At 53.1% G+C, this 22904-nt stretch overlaps 1 protein-coding gene across 1 annotated transcript; it reads right to left on the bottom strand.

Annotated features, from left to right (window-relative positions):
* Nucleotides 1-1114: 1114 nt before the first annotated feature.
* Nucleotides 1115-22026, bottom strand: TNNT2 (troponin T2, cardiac type). Its single transcript, XM_065403398.1, has 15 exons — nucleotides 21989-22026; nucleotides 20905-20915; nucleotides 20767-20784; nucleotides 18874-18927; nucleotides 15955-15984; nucleotides 12907-12942; nucleotides 11991-12012; nucleotides 11336-11359; nucleotides 9444-9504; nucleotides 8980-9096; nucleotides 8453-8530; nucleotides 7567-7677; nucleotides 6438-6547; nucleotides 5481-5571; nucleotides 1115-1159 (listed from the first exon to the last, which is right to left on the bottom strand). The coding sequence occupies exons 1-15, from the start codon at nucleotides 22024-22026 to the stop codon at nucleotides 1115-1117; spliced, it is 846 nt and encodes a 281-aa protein (XP_065259470.1).
* Between the last annotated feature and the right edge of the window lie 878 nt (nucleotides 22027-22904).

Genomic DNA, 22904 nt, shown 5'->3' with positions numbered 1-22904 from the left:
GACCGACATTGGAGAGTTCAACAGAAACTGTCAACACCGACAGTTTGTTCCTCAGAAAGAACAATCAACAGAGCAAACTCTACAGATGGTGGATGCAGAATGAGATGATGACTCAAAGATTCCAAACCAAACACAGCTTGTCATTGCAACTAATGGACAGCCAGATAAGCAAGCTGTTATGCATTCGGGTCACATAATTAAAAAACCAGTACGATTTCAGAGACACTTAGATTGATCAGTACTGAACTTCAAAGGCAGCACGATAGTGTAAATATTACAATTGGTAGGAATGTAGAACTTAAAGGGGGTGATGTAACGGAATGCTAACTATATTATACTGTTCAGCCCCCCCCATGTGGTGGTGTGTGTAAAATACCTTATTTAAGCAAACCTCAGCCATAACTGGCAAAGCATAAACTGACCTTATGGTGAACACATCTGATGTGTACCTCACTCAGATGTAAGCTCTGTAGCCAGTCAATATCTGATACAGGATCATGACAAGGGAGGCCAGTAGCAGAGGCTTATGACCACATCATCAGGGTTTGAACCCAGCACCTCCAGCACTCACTGCTGACACTTGAGCTAAAGGAGTCTCAGCTGGCAGCAAGAGTAGGTTGTCATCTTCTCCATGAGCCAGCCACTAGAGGTGGATGTGGCTCACCCTGTGCCAGATTAAGGGAGAAGTGATGCAAAGGGGAAATGACATGGAGACAGGGAGGTTAGAGGAAAAGAAGGGGGGGGGGGTTGATGGGTTAGAGAAGCAGAGGAAGAAGGCAGCCAAAGGAAGAACAGGGAAATGTGTACGCAGGAGCAGAGGAGAAGAGGAAGGATGAAAGCACCAGCAGGATAAAAACACTGGCTCTGGATCTTCTCTGTGTGCCTGTGAATGTGCAGTAGCAACGGGGTGAGCAGGGAAGGCAGAGGATGGGGTGAAGGAACAAAATACAGACAAGGAAGAGATAGGGAGGGAGAGGAAGCAGAGAGGGGAGGGGAGAGCTGAGAGCCATGGAGGCAACCAGAGGGGAAAGGAGAGGGTCAAGGGGAAAGGCAGAGAGCAGAGCAGGAGAGTGGTGAAAGAGGGAGCCGGGGAGGCAGAAGGCAGCCCTGGTACTTACACCTTCTGGTGATCGCTAATGCGGTTTCGGAGAACGTTAATCTGCAAGAGAAATACAGAAGGACAGTGAGGTGGGGCTGACACCTTGAGTTGGGCAGAGGGCTGCCAAAGGGCAGCGGAAGACAGAGCAGGAAATGGTCTCCCCTAATTGACCCTCTAGAGTGGCCTGGCCATGTAGTGCAGTCCACAGCTCCTGCTTAGTCCAGGTCAGGACATAGGGAGACCCTGGAGGTGATGCTGGGTAGCGCAGGCTGCATTAAGTCAGGCTGGGAGCTAGAGAACCACAGGGTGGGTCTGTGACCTGCAGCTCCAATAGAGAATCCCCTTTCTTCTCATCACGGACCAGTCCTGGCTCTCTTCTGCTGCCAACGGCACTTTCAACCAGTGCATGGGAATGCAGAGAGCAGCCCACACAGCTGTTCTCAGTGGCATCGGGTGAGAGTCACTCACTGCCTGCCTTCCGTAGAGGAACTGAAGGAGATTCTTTCGCAAGGCCAAGCCTCTGCAAGTGTTCTTCACCATGCTTCTCTCCTGTATGACCAGCCCCTCCAGGCCAGCCACAGAACAACACCTTCTGCATAGAGATGAATGGTAGAGCCCTACCTCCATCATGGTATGGAGCAAACAACAGCTGTTCTCGGCTGTGCCTAGAGGGGGCAGCAGCCATCCTGCCAGGGCTCCCATGAATGACAGGACATGGGCTCCGTGTCTATGGTACCTGGGCTACGTGGATCTGATGTCTCCTGTGCAAACTTGCTACAGCACTGTGCATCTCCAGCCTCACACATAAGTCCTATGTATCCTGCTTGTAGGGACCAAGTGAGCCATGTGCACAGGAGGAAAGGAAGGGGGATGGCTGGTGTGGGCTGTCACCAACTGGAAAGCAAATCCATAGATGGCTGGCAAGGAACATTGGCTGGTTGGCTAATGAAGATCCAAAACTGCTGACTCCGTTTGTGCTCCAAGCACAGGGACAGGAAGGACAGGACAGTTATTGCTCATCAACAGTCTAGAGAGGGCTTGTGTACTTACCCAGACATGCCCCATGGCAAGGGATGCATGGCTTCCCTTACTGAGTAAGTCGAGGTCCTAGGTGGCATTGCAAGCCAAGCAAGGTTCAAACACACTTCACAGAGAGGCAGAGAGAGAGCAGACAGCATCTGGGCCCACCTGGACCCAAGGAAGGCAATAGCCCAAATCAGTCCTTACTCTGCACAACTACCCCCCCACACACACACACCACTACACAACTTTATCCACTCACACACCCACCTCCTGATTCACCCTGACACATATCAGAGAGGATGAAGCCAACATCTTCAGAAGTGGCTACTTGTTTCGGCCACAAGGCATCTCAACTCAAGTTCCCCAAAATGGAAACACCCAATGTCAGTGGCCACTTTTGATAATTTGGTTTTAAGAGCAAAAACAAGGATGTGACCTTTATATAGATAACTATAATGGGAACATCTAGAGTTATATTAGATTCAGAGATTTTAAGGGTATTAAGAGATTTCCCAGATATTGCATGATTTATTCAAAATTAACATCAATGGGCCAGAGATCTTCTCAGACAACTCTTTTAGGACTTTTGGGTGCAGGCCTGCTGATTTAAAAATTAGCAGATACTGTTTAACATCCTCCTCAGTAATTCATCATCCTCATCTGTTGAGTACATCAACCTGCTTCTTTCCAAATACAGAACAGAAATATTTATTGAACACTTCTGCCTTTGCTGCCTCATTAACAATTTTACCATCACCATTACTAATGGGCTTATACTATTGTTAGGATTTCTTTTGTACATGCTTATAAAAACTCCTCTTTATTGTCCTTAGACCTGCCAGCCATGACATTTTACTTGATGTCTTTTGCTTCTCTTATCAATTTTCTACACTTCATAACCACTCATTTATATTGCTTGTGATCTATTTCTCCTCTTTCTCCACCCCCTACATTTGATTTGTATTTATTTCTAAATTGATGTCTTCAATTCTCCACTGAACCAGGATGGACTTTTACGCAAAGTTGTCCTATTTCTGAATTATACAATGATGACAATCTAATCAACTCTTGTTTAAGAAATCCCAATTTTTATTCATGTTTTTTAATCTAAATCCCCCCCCCCCGCCCGTTTCAATTTCACTCATAAAACTTTCATCAGCTTTGGGAAATTAGCCCTTTTGAAGCACCAAGTTTATATATTAGCGGTTTGGATACTGTGTGTCCATACTGACAAATTAAGCTTGGAAATGTAAATTTATACTGGAGACAGTAATTAACCATTGAAACAATTTATCAAGGGTTGTGGTTGATTCTACATCACTGACAATTTTTAAATTAAGCTTGGATGTTTTTCTAAAAGGTCTGCTGGAGGAACTATTTTGGGGCAGTTCTCTGGCCTCTGTTTTACAGGCGGCCTTGGAATCTATGAATCAAGGCAACCACCAACTCCCCATCCAGTGATTAATTAATCTTTAGAATGATGGTCAAAATGGAGCTGCCTTGTGCTGGGTTCAATATCTGTATTAGAAAATCCACCATCTATAATTTTTAGAAATTCTAATGTTTTTCTGTTGGCTACAGGAGACCATCACTGAATGTCTCTCAAACAGAAGTCCCCGTAACACCACAATGTTTCTTTCCACACATTACAGCCAGGTAATTAAGGAGTAACTGATCCTGTCCTTTGGATTGATTCAGTGGTCTATAAAAGACCCCCCACCAGTACCCTGTCCTGGGGCTTTGTTTACTAGCAGATTGATCCATATACATTCAAGATCCTGCACTTCTGAGTTACCAATAGCTCTAAAACAGGTAATGGGGTCTTTAATGTAGAGCACTCCCCATTTCTTTTCACCCCTCTGTCCTTCATAAACAGGTTTCAAAAAAGGGTTCAGACATGGTCATGCTTCAGAGCATGAGCTGATAAGGGTCAGGAGGAATCTCCCTCTATGGGCAGGATGTTCTATTGCAACATTACTTGCACCTTTCTGTGTTGCAGCAGGTTCTGGCCACTGTCAGGAGACTGTACTAGATAGGGGAATGGGGGCTGATCTGGGCTGGCAATTCCTATGTTCTCACTCACTCACCTTCCCATCTATTCATTTGTTACCTACCCCCTAAGTAGACCTCCACCTTAATCCATCCCACCTGGATCTATGGCTCACCAATACAGATCTCTGCTTGCGCTCTTCCCTATGCCAGCAGAACTGTCTGCTCCCTCTCAGTCAGCCAGCATGTCAAGCACAAACCCAGGCAGGAAGCTGCCGGCAGTGGGCCGGGCGGTACTTACTACTTGCTTAGCTCATCACAGCGAGCAGTGAGCGTGACAATCTGGTGGAGTTAGAGAGAAGAGACCATTAAAAGGCAGACACAAGCAAGCACTCAGAGGGGAGGTTAACAGAGAGAGCGCCTGAAGCTGTGACGGGCTCTCAACTTCACCGCAAGTCATGGGCACTCGGGCCCAGATCCTCAAAGGGAGTTAGGCATCTAAATGTGCTTGAGGATCTGGACCTAAGCACTTCACAGGACTGAGCCCAAAGCAAAGACGTATAGAAAAAAGAACTAGAGCTACAGACACCCTGCTCGGGCTGCCACAGTTAGCCACGTTCAACCGTGGTTTCATCGGCACAACTTCTCAACCATGTGCCAGAGCCAAATTTGGCGAGACACCAGCCATGCCCTAACAGGGTTTAGCACACAACCACGAGGACTTTGCTTGTGCCGAGGGAGCGCGTGAATGGTGAAACAATGTTAGCAAACCCTGGGTGTAGTGATGGGTGCACTGGAAATGTGATAGACAGACATGATTTTCAAAGCCAGTTCAGCTATCCATTCACTGTGCTAGGATAAAGCATAAAATAATCCAGCCATTAGGAGACTTGTGAGTGTACAGAACAGGAGGGCCCGACAGATGGCCGGGTGTTTGCTGCTTAGAGAGATTCCAGCTGGCTAGACAATCCACAGGAGTCCACGTCCGGCAGACTGCTCTGCAGTGTTGGTAGCTGGGGTTCTGCAATGCTCACGTGGTGTTCACTAGAGCTCTGGGGCCACAACCTCAGCTGGCACAAACTGGTGTAACTCTGCTGGAGTCAAGAGCGCTTTGCCGATTTACACCGGCTGAGGGTCTGGCTCAGCTCACCTGGGCGCACTGGCCTTGCACTTTTGGAGAGCTGAGTTCAAATGCAGCTGAGGGAAGGGGACTGGGAATCTCACCACAACTGCCATGCCCAGGAGAACGAGGGAGCTTTCCTCAGGTTTCCCTGTGATACAGATGGCAGGCTGGGTACAATAGCCTCAGCCGCCTCCCCACGGCAGAGATGGGGCCACAGGGGGAAGCTGAGGTCAGAACAACCCTCACCTCATATTTCTGCCGCTTGAACTTTTCCTGCAGCTCGAATTTCTCAGCCTCCAGGTCGTGGATGCTCTGCCACAGCTCCTTGGCCTTGTCCCTGTGGGGAAAGCCATGGGGAGCCGGTGAGGCACTGAGGAGTCAGGGGGGCACGGAAGGTTATCCATGTGATTCTCCGAACCACACACAGTTCTTACCCCCACCAGTCTCCAGTCCCACTTGTGATGAGGTTCTTTAGGCTCTGCCCCCCAACAGGGTAGATACAGGGGACTGGAGCAATGCCTGAGTTCCCGTTGCTTTAGCGCCAGGTCGGGACCTGCTGCCTATTGGTGCTTAGCCCACCTAGGATCATGTGATGCCCTCGGTCCATGATGGGGACATAATACAGGCATAGGGTGTCTGATCACAGCTCCCCCTGGTGGCCAACCCCTGTGACTATACCAGCCTGCTACTTACTCACAACCCTGGAGTTTCCCTCTTGGCTCCCATGCTGGGGGCTTGTGCTTCTGCTGCTCATGAGTTCAGTCCCAGCCGGCAGCCACAGCAGCTGCACAATGGCAACCGAAGCGCGTCCCTCTGGCCGCAGCGAGAGTAATGGGGATCGAGGGCTGACGCAGCCCAGAGATCCTGGGTCACAGATCTACTGCTGCTGCTTTCTCACTCCAGCACGGCATACCCACTGCCCTTCAGTGCTCCCCCCGTCCTACAGCTCAGCCCAGGCAGCCTGGCCACCGCAGTCTGCAGCGCTGCCCCTGGTGGTGAGGGCTCCTCACACAGTCTGGTTCAGGAGGGGGGCAGCTGGCCTCGCTTGGGGTGAATGAAGAGGTGGGGGGGCAGGGTTGATTTGCTGCCCTTATGGGTTAGTGATGCAAAGGGTTCCAGGACTCAGGCACATGCCCGTGGGCTCTCCTCCAGCCTGATAGGTTTGGGGGGGGGGTACTGCCCTGGTCCCTCCCTTACCCTCACCTCAACTTGTCTTCATTCAGGTGGTCGATATTCAGAGGCTTCCGCCGCTCGCTGAGAATCTTCTTCTTCTTCTCCCGCTCCGTTTGCTTCTTCCCGCTTTTCTTCTCTGTCTGAAGACATCAGCAGGCCCGAGTCAGAGGGAATTTAACCCCTCCCCCCCCCCGTGCCCCAGCTCTCCCCCACCTTCCCCCACACTGAGCTGGAGTGAATCCCTACAGCCCAATGGCATGGGGAGGTTCCAAAGGGGAAGCCCAGCTGAGCTGAGCAAGATGCTCACCCCAGCCAGCCTTTTCAAGATCCCCACTTGCCATGAGGCTAGTCCAGTAGAGGGGGCACTAAGCTGAGACTCAGCAGACCTAGGTTCTAGTCCCAGCTCTGCCACTGATCTGCTGGGTTATTCAGGCAAGTCACTTGCCTGCTCTGTGACTCAGTTTCCCTTTCCCAACCTTTGTCTTATCTAGTTAGCTTGTGAGCTCTTTAGGGCAGGGACTCTCTCACTGTGTGTGCGCAGCACCTGGAACAAGGGGGGCTGATCTCAGCTGGGCCCCTAGGTGGCACTGTAATACTACCAAAAATGGTACGTCTCCCCAGAAGGGCTTGGGCAGCACCAAAACTACCAGCCACCGAACACACAGCCTGGAAGACAAGCAGCCTGTCGGGCCAGTAAAGTCCGCGCGGCAGAGTCCTGAGGGCTGAGTGCCCTGCACGGAGAAGGGAACAAGAAGGCTGCCCTAGGTGACTGCCATGGTTCTGTCTAGTGAGTAGGGAGAGCGGGTGAAGTCTGATGCTCTGGCGATGACCTTATCTCATGGGAAATAACATCGCCAAAGGATGCAGGAAGCTTCAGTGAGACTCACTGCTCTCCTGAAGCAGGAGAATCGGGCCTGGGAGTTTTCTGATCTGAGCACAATGTCCTCGTAAAACCAAAGGAGGATAGAACAGTGGAACTGCACCACAGCCCCTTCCCCACAGCCTCTGCCCTCGGCTCAGGCTCCTTCTCCCTCACCCCCTTAACGCTCCACTTTCATGCGAATTTTCCCAGCATGCTCCCCTACAGCTGGCCCCTTTAACTGTGGGATGGAGACTCTGGCTACCACCACCATGACCAGTTCCCAAGCTGGACTTGTACCTTCTGCAGGTAGCCCCCAAAGTGCAGCATGTTGGAGAAAGCCTTCTTCTTCCTGGCATCCTCTTCAGCCTTCTTCCTGGCCTCCTCTTCCTCTCTGCGGGCTCTCTCTTCCTGTCAGGGGTAGAGCCAAAGCAAGAGGGGTCTCGAGGGAAGCCAGGGGAACTCACTGCTGCTGGAGAGACAGACTCAGCAGAGTGAGAGCCGCTGTGAACATACTGCTACAGACCAGACCAAGGGCTGCAGAGTCACATGCCATGAGAGCTGCTTACGTTCCCATGTACTTTGCCATGAATAACTCCCCCAAGTAGAAGGGCAAGCGGGGCTCAGGGAGGCGGTCACTGGACATCAACCGGGACAACAGGCTTTGTCACCACATTAACACAATCACTTAACGGCACTGCAAGTGGTGCAGGCCCCCGTCTGAGCCCCATCATCAGCCCAGCACCCTCTGGAGCTGGGCGCTGGCTTGGGAGGAAGAGCGCTCTGTGCTGAAGCAAACACCACTTACTCGGTTGCCTGGAGGCTCATTCAAGCTCTCCCCAGCAGAGCGCTAACCCAGTCCAGCCCTGTATCACCTGGGAGAGCTGTGAGCAGCCCAGCCCAAGGCTGCGGCTCAGTCAAGGGGCCATGGTGGAATATGTGGCCACCGGCTCCCTGGGCCAAGGAGAGCTTAGGAGTCTCGGCCCCGAGTGGGTCTGGAGTGTCCCCGCTGGCTGATCTAGAAGCTGCACTAAAGGGGAGTCCCTCACAGCTAGAAGGAAGGTCCCTGCAGTACAAGGGGTAACAGCAGCTGCTCCCAGCTGGTTGACTGGGGAGAAGCCTAGACCCGGCTCCATCGCTGGGGGTTGTGTCAGCCCTCCCCTGCTCTGGGAGGTGGGACACTCACAGCCACGCGGGCCTGGCGCTCCTTCTCCCGCTCGCTGCGGATCCGCTGCTGCTCTGCCCGCTCCGCTCGCCGATGCTCCTGCAGGGGAAGAGCAAGGCTTGGACTTCGAGGCCAGGGGATGACCACCGCCCCCACATGAGGGACCCAGGGAGAGCTCTCTCTGGATCCCAAGTGACTAGGGGCCCAGCCCCAGGGGAAGCATTTGCTCTGTTGGTATGGCAAGGAGTGCCCGTTTCCCTGCCACATTACCTTGGCTTCCTCCAGACATGGCTGGGCACCGGGGTGATGGGTGGCGGGACACCACACTAACTGGTATCAAATAATGAAAGATGGCACTTTCCAAGCCCTGGGTGCATGCTCCTCAGTCTGGATCGGACCTGGGTCCCCTCTCTCCCCTGAGTCAGCATCTTGCTTTTCTAGGGCTTGACCCTGCTCCCCCATGTCTTCAGCAGGGACAGAATATGGCCCTTAACTTGGGGACTGGGGGGAGGGGGAATAATGGGACGATCTGGGGCGTCCAGACGTACGATTCGGTCCTTGAGGGAGATCAGCTCCTCTTCCTCCTTCTTCCTGTTCTCGAAATGGGCATCGATCAGGCCCTGTAGCTCGTTCAGATCCTTCTCCATGCGCTTGCGGTGAATGTCCTGCATGGAACATGGCACTGAACCAGCCATCGCTACTGCCCTCCCAGATCAACAGCCACCAGGGCGCTGTGGGAGCCAAGGGCAATCTAAAGAGGAGAGCAGGGGCTGGCGGACATGGTACCGGGTCCGCTGGGTACATACTCAGAGGGACTGGCAGATATGGGATTGGGTACATACCCAGAGGGGCTGGCAGCCTGGGCACTGTCTGGGCATGCTGGGTACATGCCTGGAAGGACTAGGAGATTCTTGCGTGAGTGAATTTAGTGCCAGCCTGACAGCCCTGGTTACTGAAGCCCACGGCTTACCCACAGAGCAGGCCCAAAGTCTGCTGGGCACCCAATACTCACATCAAAGTCCACTTTCTCCCCACCCGGGATCTTGGGAGGCACCAAGTTTGGCATGAAGAGCCTGCAATCAGAAGCAGAAAGGAATTTCTTTCCGTTTGGCTGGAAAACGGATTACGGCCTTGTTTAACTCCAGGTAGGAGAAGCTCCTTCATCGGTTAATCTAGTGTTCATACAGACCTGTTAGACAGCACACTGCTGTGAAAAGTGGCAGGAGAAAGTAGCGTGCATGTGTGAATTCAACTGTGCAAGTCAATTTACTATTAGCTTTCTAGGCGCTTTAGGGGCCCAGAGGTATAACTGCCTAGATAATTGGGTTTAAAGAGAATTGTGTTGTCATGTTTGGCATGTATAGACTGTAGGCCCCGTTCTATCATGGAAAGGGGATCAGTCCCTCACAGGGACAAAAATACAATAAATAATTGTCCAAACTTTTTACCAATGAAAACCTGGCAAATAAGCTTGCAAAAGACGTCATTCGCACACACACCCAGCATATGTAAAGGTGGGGGGACGGGTCAGTTTTCAGCACAGGACAATGTAATACTAACTTGAGGCTGCCAGCCAGGGCGGAATAGCAGTTGGGGGGTTGTTTTTATAATGAAAACCCCTGTCCCTGGGCACCCCCTAGCTCCGTTTCACATGGATCACTACTGAACAGCTGGAACAACTTTGAATCATGGCCAGTTCAAGCTAGATTGGAGCAGTCGGCCTAGACATGACCGGCTTGGAGTCCCATTGCTAGCCCCCAGGGCTGTCTAGTCCCCCAGTGTTTGTGATAAACAGGCAGAGTGTAGAGTGACAGCCCACGATGGATGAAATTCACAAGCACAAAGCACCACTCCAATCTCATGTAAGTCCTGGTCTCAAGCAGTTCCTAGGCCTCCTGCTGGCCCTCGGCATGGGGTGCATTTCACCCCATCTGCAGTCTAGCGTTTGCAGTGGCAGCTACCAGACAAGTCCCCTAGCCACCTGCACCAGGAAAGCACCCCAAAGGTTTAGAAAATGGACACACTTTCAAGGAACCAGAAGTGAGCGATGCTGCAGCCCACCCCAAGCTGCTGACGAGTACCTAGCAGGTGCTTTTCCCTTGATAGGCTTTATGAGGTCATTTTCGTCAAAAAGAACAACAGAAGGTTTTGGGGAAGTGAGTCGTCCAGCAGCTCTGGGGCAGACACTTCTGGGCCTGAGTTTCAAATATGGGAACCTTAATAGCACCATTGAATGCAGTATCGGGGTGCCTCATCATACACAATAGACGGTACATTGCCATGATTTCTGAAATCAATGAGCGTTAAGCACCTGAATACCTTGGAGGATCTGGGCCAAAGTGCTTATTGGATGTAAATGCCCTGCTAACAAGTTACCACCCACAGATCTCAAAGGAGAGGCAGTATCATCAGCTCCATCCTACAGGTGGGGAAATGGAGGCACGGGGTTGGGCAGGGACTTGTCCACACTAAATCAGTGGCCAGATTAAATATAGGACCCAGGCATCCAGTCTCCTGTCTGCCGGCCCATGCTGCCTCAGACATCAAGGTGCCAGGGTTTGAATACTGAGGGCTTTCTGAAGGTAGCAGTGAGCCTGGGATGCAGATTTTGATTCTCAATCCAGCTTCACATTTGAAAAAGTTTTGCTTCAGGCTCATCACTCTTCTTAAGAGCCCTGCTCAGCCGGAGAGGACCATGGATTGAGCTCGCTGACTGGTATTTCTGATGCTTCCCTCCAAACCCCTTTTGTTCCTTTGAACCTCATTGAGACGAGGACGTGGCTAGTCCAGCTCTTCCTTGAAACTGTCAGTAAAAGCAACGTGTGTGTCCATCCAGACCAATTAAGTGCCCAACCCATGGTTACACAGCAGCATTACTGCCCGGGCTTAGAAAGCTGAGCCTACCTGGTGACACTAGGAAGGGTGGAACTGAGGAGTAGGGAGAGAGGAGAGAAGAGAAGGTTCAGAAGGGTGTATCCTTCCCAGGGTCCTAGAGCACTCGGTGCTCCCTTGCTCTGTCCATCTAATAGGGAATTGGGGCTCCCAGGGATTCATGGGAACGTTCCCATTCATCTGCAGGCGATTCCTCCACCTGGGCAGGTAGTTCTCTCTCAGGGGATGCTTGGATCGCTCCCGAGAAGGAACGCTTCAAGAAATGCACAGGGGGCTCTGGCTGCACTGGAGAATGCGCCGCTAGGCTCCTATATCAGACGCCAGAGTGCGAGGTTCTGATTGTGCCACTGAATGCACAAGCTATTCCAGATGCACCAGCTCTGATCACCCTCTCCCTGCTCCACCTCTCTCTCCCTTTGTTCTCCTTCGTCCCTTCCCCTGCTTGCTTTCCTCCTTTCTCTCTCTTCTCCCCCACCCTCTCCCTATTTCACTTCCCTTCTCCTGTTCTGGGGCTCTTTAGCTGCTACCCCACCCCTTCCCTTTGCTCGGGCCAATACTGTATTTACTGCACTGTGTACAGCCCCTGCTCTGCCATACGGCAGAACGAGTCTGCACACACACACGATCCAAGCTTCCCATCCCCCTCATGAAATGCATTTCCACTTACTTGGGCTTTGGCTTTGACTCCCCTGCGGGTCCGTGGGAACCAAAGAGAAACACAGAGTTAATGGCACTTTCCACTTCAGTGTAAATATCAGTGATGGGCCGGGCGCCCCCAGACCCCCTTTGCCCCATGCCATGCTGCGGGTAAACCTAGAGCCTGGAGTCATGTATGGAGGAACCAGGCTGTTAGCTAGGGCTAGAGATGGGCCCAGGCTGTCACATCTAGCCAGATTTCAAACCCCCCCCATCCACTTAAAGAGTATTTCAGCTCTCAGCAATGGGCCCAGTCTCCTTCCCTATTGCCTACCCAGACAGCGCTAGCCAGCTGAGAACTCCATTGCATAGGGTAGGCCTTGTTTTTGCCCTGACACCGAGGTACATGCCCCACAACCTGCAGCTGCTTCAGACATTCATAACGTGGCTCCCTGAAGGCTCCCCACCTCATGCAGGCAGGCAGAGGTCCTCCTAGCGGCTGGGTACAGGGGACGCATTTCCCCAAGAGGCTGCCCAAACTGTCAGTGCAGACTCGGGCAGTGTCCCCACTGTACATGCCCACCTCAGCCACAGCAAGCCAGCGGCGTGCCTGCACCAGCAGGGAACATAGCAGCTTTCCTGGCTGGCATGTGGGTGCCAGGTACAGGGCATCTGGTCCAAAGCTCACCCCCCTATTCAGCCCCACAGCCTACCAAAGTGAAGCCACCTGAATGGATGTGGCACCCTGTGCCCCACCTCCCCATGCCCGCTGCTGTCTAGTGATGGGTGCTCACTCTCATCATGGGGCAGGGGAGAGGGCAGCTGGGTGGTCAGGAGGGTTTGCTGTCCCCTCCCGCCAGGAAGGGATGGGTGCATGTGAATGGGTGCTTGTTCCTTCCCTCCAGCCCAACTCCCTGTGGGGCACAGGGAGAGGACAAATACATTACCTTCCCCAGACTCCTGCTCTCGCTCCCCCTCGCCACCTGTGGGAGAGACAGAGCTTTAGCCCCCAGCCACGTGCCCGATCTACGTCTGCATGGCGGATCAGTGCCACTGCACACGCCCTGCACTCCAGGAGGCAGCAGGGGTGGGTCGGGGGGAGGAGGACGATGACTGAGCCTTTCTCTCACTTTATCCCCAGGCGGCGCTTCCCACCAAGATGGGGCCATGGATTTTTAGTACCACCATTTTGGGGACTTGAGATGCAGTGGGCCTCACTTGAGCAAAACGGGTGACTATTAAGGAGTGTGGTTGACCAACTGACCACTAGGTGGCATCTTGCCTAACACATCTAGCATCTGCTATCCTGCCAGCCCCAGCACCGGAAATCCTGTCATGGCACGGTCAGTCTGGGTGCCTCCAGCTGCCTTGTGGGAAGTGGCGGGCAGTGCCAGGTTTACAATGGCTCCAGTGGCTCCATGGAGCCGGGCCCATGCTCAGAAGGGGTCCAGGCCTGCTCCGCTTGCACTGCGCCCCGAGACCCCGCTGGCTCCCCTCGCCCACCACTTGTTCCTCTCGGTCTGCCCGCCGGCTGGCCGAGGGCTCCTCTCCGCCCCCTGGCCCCACCCCCTGCTCCTCTCAGCTCCCTGGCCAGCCCCCAGTGCACCTCCGGCTCCGGGCAGTCTCTGCTTCCCACCACCTGTGGGGCCCCACCTGTCTCCCTGGAGCTGAGCCGCCTGGGACTGGTGCAGAAGCCTGGCCAGTCTCAGCTGGGGACGGGGGTGGGGTGGGGGGGGAAGTGTTGGGGGCTTGGCTGGGCCCCTCCAGGCAAGTGCGTCTTGAGGGAGCCTGGCCAGGGCAGGCTCTGGCCTGCCTGACCATGCCACTCCCATGGGGCTGGAGTGATTCCTGGCCCCAGCCCTGGCTGCGCTGTCGGCTCAGCGCGGCAGACACAGACAGTCGCCTCCCAGCAGGGCCGGTGAGTGCGGCTGGGAGGCAGATCCTGAGGGGGTGGGTCTGTGGGGTGCCTGGGGGAGTGCTGGACTGTGAAGGGGCGGGGAAGATCTGTGTGTGTTGGGGCACTAGGGCGTGGGGGTTCTGTGGGAGGTGCTGGGCAGTTGTGGTGGGGCTGTGGGCAGGGGTGGTGTGCAGGGCGCTGTGGGTGGCGCTGGGCATAGTGAGTCTGGGGGGGGAGGGCCTCTGGCCATAGGGAGTCAGGAAGTGTTGGGCAGGGGCACTGTGTGGTGTGGCATAGGCCCTCTCCCGAGGGGAAGGGACATGCTGGCAGCACAGGGCTGGGCAGGCCAGGCCACTGTGCGTCTGGCAACTGCCGGTTTGTAAATAGTGCCCTCGCATTGGGCGGAGCGGGGCCGCCCCTGCCATGCCAGGCCCCATTGCCTCTGGCTGGCCCCTTGCTCCGGGGACTGACCTCCCCTCGCCATGCTCCATTGCCTTCAGGGGGGCCCCACAAATACGTTTGGCGCTGGGCCCAGAAAAGGTTAATCCGGCCCTGGCGCGGGAGGGTTAAGGTGGGGGCTCCGACCCAGACATCCACCAATGGAGCGAGGGCAGCTCCCCAAGGGGCAGAAGCAGAGCCCCGTGAATCACAACGGCTTGGCTTGGCGGTGGCGACACAAACGCGTTCTTCAGGCCTAGCTCAGGCAACCTGATGCTGCAAGGTGCTGAGCACCCTTATTGCCATTGACGTTAGCGGGAGCTGAGAGCTCTCGGCACGTCGTAGGGGGTATGCAGTAGTGTGCAGGGCTGGGCTCGGCTCGGACGGCCAGGTTTTAGGTGCTTTTGCAAATCCCACTAGGTGCCTCTTTGCATCATTAGGCACCTAAATACCTTTATAACCCCGGCCTTTAGTCCTACATGGTGCTGAGCACTGGGCTGATACGCGCTCCAAGGGGAAAACACAGCTGAAAACTGGCTTCAGGTGGAAACAGGAGCTCTATGGGGTTTCAACAGCAGACACCCCAGATTCCCTCCAAACCAAGCCCTAGCTCACTCGAAAGGCCTGAGAGTCCCAGACAAGCTTTTCCATTTACCCCACTGAACTTAAACTCGGAAAGCAGGAGAACGTCCCCTTCTTACCACATTGTGTGTGAAATTCTCCCCTGTGCAGCACAAGGCTCAATCACAGCAATCTCACATGGCCCATGGGGGCCTCATGGGCCCTCTGTGCAGGGCAGGTAGGGAGAGTCCCTCTTGGCCGTGAGCCTTTTGCACAGCAGGAATCAGAACAGTAGCGTAGCTAGCGGGGTTCAGGGGAAGCAGCCGCTTCCCCTGACCACATTCCCCAAAAGTGGCGCCTGCGGAACGGGGCCGTGGGCTGGCTCCCGGCGCTCTGGGCGGCCGGCGGAATGGGGCCGCGGGCTGGCCTGCTGACTCCCGCCTCCCGGCGCTCCGGGCGGCCGGCGGAACGGAGCTGCGGGCTGGCTCCCACCTCCCGGCGCTCCGGGCGGCCGGCGGAACGGGGCTGCGGGCTCCCGGCGCTCCGGCCGGTGCAGCAGGCTCCCGGCGCTCCGGCCGGGACTCCAGCCCTGAGAACGTGGCCGGGGGTCTCGGTGCCCCGGACAGCGCTCTGGACGGGGAAGCGGGGTGGCCCTGCGCATGCCACCGAAGGACCGGCGCCTTTTTTCTCCACCGCTCCTCCTCGGCTGCAACCCTGGCTACGCCACTGAATCAGAAGCTCCATTATGGGGGAGGTCTAAGTTGGATATTAGGAAACACTATTTCACTAGGAGGGTGGTGAAGCACTGGAATGAGTTACCTAGGGAGGTGGTGGAATCTCCTTCTTTGGAGGTTTTTAAGGCCCGGCTTGACAAAGCCCTGGCTGGGATGATTTAGTTGGGAATTGGTCCTGCTTTGAGCAGGGGGTTGGACTAGATGACCTCCTGAGGTCCCTTCCAACCCTGATATTCTATGATTCTATGATTATTAGTAGCAGAGGAGTTCAATGGAACAGTGGGGACCTGGGGCTCAGAACAAGTGAGATCAGGCCTGTACTGACCAGCCTGTGAACAGACCCCTCTCCCCAGTCTTGCTCTTACCTTCTTTTTCTTTAGCTTCATCTTCGTGTTCTATTTTAAAAGCAGAAAGGACAATTCGATCAGAGACGGGCCATGCAGGCAGACACATTCCCTAATGAATGCCCTGAGGAATTCCTAGCATTCTTCACACAGGCTGGGTCTGCACAGCTGGCATGTTGGTATTGAATGATCACAGCTGATTCAGCTCTGGACAATTTTTACACTGTAAGGGGCAGATTCTGATATCAGTCATGCCGGTGTCGCTTGGGAATGGGCCTAATGAAATCTGCAGAGCCAAGCTGGATTTTCAGCAGCGTAACAGAGACCAGAATTTGGCTTTAAGCCTGTGTACCACCGACGGACCCCAGTTGTCAGCAGGCAGGATCGAACCTGGGACCTCAGGAGCTTAGTGAATGAGCCTCTACTACATAACCTAAAAGCCAGCTGGCCCTCAGCTAAGACAGTAGAGCAAACTCATGAATATCTCTTTCCCCCTTCCCTGCTCTCTCCCACCCCTTGGTGCCACTCGATGGGACAGAACACCCCACTGAGGAGGTGTGTGGGTTACACCTGGAAATTAACAGGCTGAGGAAAGATACGGACCTCTCCAACAGCAGAAGGATGCCAGCTCCTAGCCAGGGCCGGCTCCAGGCACCAGCCGACCAAGCACATGCTTGGGGCGGCACCTTAGAAGGGGCGGCCAATGTTGGGGTGGCGGGGGGCGCTCGCGGTGTTTTTGTTTTTGTTTGGCGCGGCGGCGCTCGAGGAGTTTTTTTGTTGGTGTTTCGGCCGGGCAGCGCGGGGGGGTGTTTCGGCGGGGCGGCGCGGCACTGGGGGGGGGCTTCGGCGGCGCGGTGCTCGGGGGTTTGGGCAGCCCGGCGCGGCGCTCGGGGGGGGGGGCAGGAGTTTGGGCGGCCCGGAGCGGCGCACCAGGGATTTGGGTGGCCTGGCGCAGCGCAGCGCTCTGGGGGGGGGCGGGGGGTTGGGTGGCCCGGCGTGGCGCTCGGGGGGGGGTTATGGCGGGGCAGCAAAAATGTTAGAGCCGGCCCTGCTCCTAGCTGTGCTATTTCTCTTTATTTAGATCATTTTGTTAATATTTCAGGGCTGATGGGGTGCTCTGTGCTGTACACCACACAGAAGATGGTAGTGAGTCTAAAGACAGTGGACTGTTCCCACTGCTCAGCACTGAATTGTGTTGCTTGTGATCTTAACTCCAACCTGCTTCCAAGGGCTTGGGGAACAGGGAGAGGGAAGAGTTACCCCTGAGGGCTACTCTTGGATCCAGTCCCTGCAGAGCTACAGCTCCTCCACTCCTGTGCGAGTTTAACCCACTGGCCAGTCTGTTACATGCCCCCGTCTGTGCTGAGCTGCAGAGGACAGGAGGCTGTTTATAGTCCCCAGCTAGGGAGCCTGGCTCTTGAGCTCAGGCTGTAGCGATTCAAGCTTTTAGCTCTGGAGGGCCCCAGTGTCAACCCCCAGTGTCGACCAAGATGGCGGACGTCACACAAACCAATGGGCCTGGAGAGGGTCTGGAGTAATTGGAGACGTGGCTCTGCCCACTACAGGCCAGTCGGCAGAGCCAGCTGGAGAGGAGGAGGAGGAGGAGGAGTTTGCTGCAGCTTGCAAAGGGTTGACTCTGCATATTACCCCTCACCCCGTAAAACAGCTCAGAGAGGCATGGAGCCTCAGGGAGTGTCTTTGATGCACAGATTCTCCCGGGGCTCTTTGTGGAGCGGTGCAGCTGGGAATCGACGGCGGGAGCATGACTTGGACATGAGGCCTGCAGAGGGGAGCAAGACCTTCTCCGTTTGGGTGGAGGTGCGGTTCCATTTTCCCTAGTCCAATGATCGGGGCAGTGGGGCCAGTGTAGTGGGGTATCACATGATTTATGAGGAGAGGCGGAGGGAACTGGGATTATTTAGTCTGCAGAAGAGAAGAGTGAGGGGGGATTTGACAGCTGCTTTCAACTACCTGAAGGGGGGTTCCAAAGAGGATGGATCTAGAGTGTTCTCAGTGGTGGCAGATGATAGAACAAGGAATAAGGGTCTCAAGTTGCAGTGGGGGAGGTTTAGGTTGGATATTAGGAAAAACTTTTTCACTAGGAGGGTGGTGAAGCACTGGAATGGGTTACCTAGGGAGGTGGTGGAATCTCCTTCCTTAGAGGTTTCTAAGGTCAAGCTTGACAAAGCCCTGGCTGGGATGATTTAGTTGGTGTTGGTCCTGCTTTGAGCAGGGGGTTGGACTAGATGATCTCCTGAGGTCCCTTCCAACCCTGATATCCTATTATCCTATGATCTATGATCCTGCTTACAGGCAAAATTCTCCTCTTGGATCTCAACTCCAATATCCTGCACATTCTAGACAAAAATAACAGGAGTACTTGTGGCACCTTAGAGACTAACAAATTTATTAGAGCATAAGCTTTCGTGGGCTACAACCCACTTCTTATATGCATCCGAAGAAGTGGGTTGTAGCCCACGAAAGCTTATGCTCTAATAAATTTGTTAGTCTCTAAGGTGCCACAAGTACTCCTGTTATTTTTGCGGATACAGACTAACACGGCTGCTACTCTGAAACCTGTCATTCTAGACAAAGTTCTGCAAAGTACCGACAACCCCATGGAAGGAGCGCCTGGTGCCTTCATGATGGGAGCCGAGAGCACTCAGCACCTTGCAGGATCGGCCCCAGATCTACCTTTGGCATCAGCATTCTGGGAACTGCACCCCTGAGGGAGAGCGACCCCTTTGCGGAGCTGGGAGGAGGCATGGGTCCTTTGTCCAGCTATAGCTTGAGTTAATGACCTGCAATCTTAAGCATCCCTGAGTTTTTGCAGCTCAGCTGTGCAATCCAACCCAGGGATTAGGCAGCCCAATGAAATGCATGAACAGGCCAGAGCAAGCTGGGCAGAGGGAGATCTCTCCTAGAGGTTCAACCACCTACCTTCTGCTGGGGTTTCCACAGCCTCTTCTACCTCCTCTATGTGCTCTTCTTGGTCTGTGGAACAACATGCAAGGTGAGGGGAGCAACTCAGGCTGGCTGGCTGATAAAAGTACATGTCACCGTGAGCCAGCCACAGGGGTATCCGAGGGGGAAAGGCAATGTGGCCATGGAATGGAGACAAGTAATGGTTTGGTTTGCATAAAATGGGAATTCACCTGAACCTTCACCCCAAACTCAACTGACCTTGATTATTATTGATGCTTTGAGGGGGGAATTCCCCCCTCATTTCCACATGACTGCCCTGCCGTGTTCCCAGCATGACTAGAAGGGGAAGGGGCCAAATGCCATCAGAGGCTGCTCTCATGGTATTTCCAAGGGTCTGGCAGTGCCACATGGGGACATCCAAGTCAAGGTCCATCACTCTCCATGGCAACAAGGGACGCAACATGCTTAGTCCCGGTGAGGGACAGGGATGGGGTGATTTTCATTGTTCTCTTGAATCACCTCCAGGCAACAGAAGTGGCCCTGGTGGGTGCCCGAGGGAACTGCCTTTAGTCATTCCCCCTCTTATCCTATCACATGCTCTATTGATACCACTGGCGTATCCAAGCGCCTCCTTCCACCAGAGGGAGCGTTGTTACAAACAGAGTCCTCTGTGGGAGAGAGAGAGAGAGAGAGGAAAAGCTGGTAGGCGACTGGGGCTCTAAGAAGGGATTTAAAGGACTGGCGCTACCTGGAGGAGAGAAAGAGGAATAAAAGGAAGGAACCAAACAATGCGCGAGTTTGGCGAATGAAAGAAAGTTAGGAATGCAAGAATGCAGCATGGATTCAGATATGATCTTAGGGCAGAAACGGGGAGTGGGGTGGAAGATACAACAAGCAACACCAAGAGGCAATGGGAATAAGAAAGAGGTCACACTCCATCCCACAGATAGATAGAGCATGTACAACAGATCACAGACATTGCATATGCAGAATGTTGGCAAGCAGTGGGGAAGGGAAAGAAGAAGAAATATTTTACTACCATCTTCCTCCTCTATCCATTCTTCTTCTTCTTCTTCAAGGTGGAAAGTGGCAACAGTGAAAGGAATAAGCGGAAAAGGTTAGTCAGGTATCATAAAGCTGTGGCATCTAGAGCGTCCGCTGGTATTTTATTGATCTCTACTTTCCCATCTATGTCCTACAGCTTTCCTGGTGTTTACCAGAGTCTGCTGTGCAGGTGTTGCCCAGGCGTTAATAAAGCTGTAGAATATTAAGGCTTTTCTTCACCAATATCCAGCAGACATTACAAATATTCTCACTCACACACGAGGGAAGGCTGCAAAGCTGCTAGCTGCATAACTCTTCAGCTTCCAGTCCTCATACTGAAAACGCAGCAAGCTCAGGCTGAACTGTCACTCACACAAGTCAGTTGAGACGCCAGCTTCCATTCAATTATCACATTCTCATCGCAGACAGGCCGGAGCTGCGAACGTTTTCAATCCTGAATTCTCCCCGTGCTCAGATCTGAGGATTTAGTTGAGGCCCGTCTCCAATTATCCTCGCTAATGAAGCGAATGCCAAATAAACTCTTAGGATGAAATTCACCCCTGTGCAGAGGACTGGAATGAGGCCTACGTGCTTCTGAAGTCGCACATTCGCCCTGTGGGTTGTGTCAGTCCCCTGGACGGGGTGAATTTCACCCTAACTGAACATCAGCTGAAGCAAAATTTGTTTAAAAATTGGAAGGAACATTCCCAGGACCTTTTTATAGAGTATTTGCACGGCTCTGCCCACCTGCAGCCATGCCAAGCCAAACCATTTCAAGCAAAAAAGGAAACAAAGTAGCTTAATAAGCCAGTAGCAACCACCCCGTGCCCTCCTGCCCCTTCCACATAACAGGGAAAAACCTACCTTCTTCAATACACTCCTCTGCAGGAAGGGAGAAGAGAAAGGGAGGGAGAGAGAGTGAGCAGGTTATTGAGGTTATACGGATCGTCTTAACGCTTCAGTCTGTCCTGATGTGCAGAAAGAGGCTTCTCTTCCTCTTACCTTCCTGTTCCCTGCAAAGCCGAAGGAGAAACCGTTGGGTTAGAGCATTGGTTGCAGAGCAGCACATTTCTCCCAGGGGCTGGTCCCGGGAAGGGGAGAGGGGCTGATCAGAATTTTTCCACGAGTTGTATTTTCATTGAAAAATGCTGATTTGTCAAAACAAACTGTTCTCAAAACAGCATCCATTTCAGCATCTCCAGACGCGGGGGGGCGGGGGGGGGGGGGAAGTGTTTGTGTGTTGACATTCGCTCAAGGAAAAATTCTGGTTCAAAATAAATGTTCATTTAAAAATATAAGCTAATTAGACTGAAAAAAAAGTCAAAAAGAAAAAAAAAAGTCAAAAACCTAACAAAATGGTTCAAAACTCAGACATTTTGATTGATCTGAATTTTTCGGTGTTTTTGACTCACGAAGATTTGCGATTTTTTATTTTTCATCCCAATTCGGAATTGGGTGAGTTTTGGATTCTAAAAAATATTTGCAGGATGGGACAGCCCGTTTCCAATGCAGCTTTATCGGGGGGAGCGGAGTTCAGAGAGCCCTCCATGGCTAGTTTACACTGCTTTGTGTTATTTCATTTCTACAAGCTGTGTTTTGTCCCCCTCATTACACGAATGACAGCAGAGATGGGACCATGCTGGAAGGTTTTTGTCTGGATCTGGGTCCCAACTTTCCTGAAGTCTGGAGGTGTTTGGATCTCGGGGCTTGGGTCATCCCCACCAGTGGGGTCAGAGGGTTGGTAAAGAGAAACAAAACCAAAACAAAAAACAAAAAAACCACCACACTTAATCACGGTTCTCATTTATGGGAATGGAGGATGGTTTTATGGCCTGCAATTCTGCGATCTACTGATGAAAAGAGCTGTCTAAAGAACTAGCGGGCATTGTCGTTACTACGAATAAAAACGTGAACCATTCACACAGCTCCGGACAGGGCTGGGTAATCAGGAGAATGGAGGACTCTCTATGGGACTTGATGCAGCTGCACCAGAATTGGAATGGCAGCCACAGAGCGAGCTGCTGGCTGTCCCTCTGCATGAAGAGGACTGGCCGTGGGAGGGAAGATTTTAAAGCCCAGCACTTACTCTTCATATTCCTCGATGATTTCGTCAACGTCCGACATTTTCAGTTAGCTAGCAGGAAAAATCAAATTAGAGAGAGTGTTAAAAGCTACAACCACCACCACAGCAGCGCAGTCAGTCCTTCGTTCTTTGACATATGGGAACAGGATTTCTGTGTCCATCTGGGATGAACTCCGGGCAGCCCCATGGCCCACAATTTCCCACATGGCCACTGATTCTGGGTGCCCAACTTGAGACACGTTTGGACTGATGGTCAGCCATGCTGAGCACCCTCTAACAGCTGTATTCTCCACGTCTGAAAATCAGGCTGAGGAGAGAGCATCCAGAAATCCAGGCACCCAAAATCAGGGGCCACATCTGAAAATTCAGTTGCTTTGCGAGATATTTACAGCAACTCACGGACAGCCAGAGAAACCTGAACGATCTGACCCAAGTATTTGTTTAGACTAGGAATTTTCATTTTGATTTACTTGGGTCTTGCGTCACACTCCCATCACCTCCTCCCCTTTCCTCTGAGCAGCAGGCAGATGAGGCCCTGCACAAAGAGCTCATTGCATACAGATCCATCCCCTCCTCAGGTTCCCCACACCTGGTGCGGATGGGTGCCCTAGAAAGGCATAGAGAGCTGAAGTATCGAGCTGGAGCTGGATTAGATGTCACGCGATGCAGTTCATTTGTGGGTGTGAATAAATCCCTTTGTCTCCCTGGCTTTTATATTAAAACTCATTTGTCATTTGGGATTTTTTGCTTTTCCACTCACACCGTGAGCTAGATGCTGAGCTGCAGCGTAGCGGTGGGAGTGCACAATGGTTGCATTAAGCCACATCTTTCCTTCCCCAATCCTAGGGCCACCTGGGGCTGTTCTGGCCACCCGGGATCCCTGGGGCACCACTTTCTCCCAGCCATGCCTTCTGAGCTG

Source organism: Emys orbicularis, chromosome 4 (genome assembly GCF_028017835.1).
Source record: "Emys orbicularis isolate rEmyOrb1 chromosome 4, rEmyOrb1.hap1, whole genome shotgun sequence".
Lineage (NCBI taxonomy): Eukaryota > Metazoa > Chordata > Testudines > Emydidae > Emys > Emys orbicularis.
This window is presented reverse-complemented; position numbering and strand designations above follow the sequence as displayed.

Excerpts from the sequence above, each read along its gene's own strand:
- TNNT2 (XM_065403398.1), bottom strand. The coding sequence starts at position 22,026 with ATGTCGGACGTTGACGAAATCATCGAGGAATATGAAGA. Across the intron at positions 9,097-9,443 it reads GGGAGAAAGTGGACTTTGAT|GACATTCACCGCAAGCGCAT; the intron begins GTGAGTATTGGG and ends TGTTCCATGCAG. Across the intron at positions 8,531-8,979 it reads TCTCCCTCAAGGACCGAATC|GAGCATCGGCGAGCGGAGCG; the intron begins GTACGTCTGGAC and ends CTTCCCCTGCAG.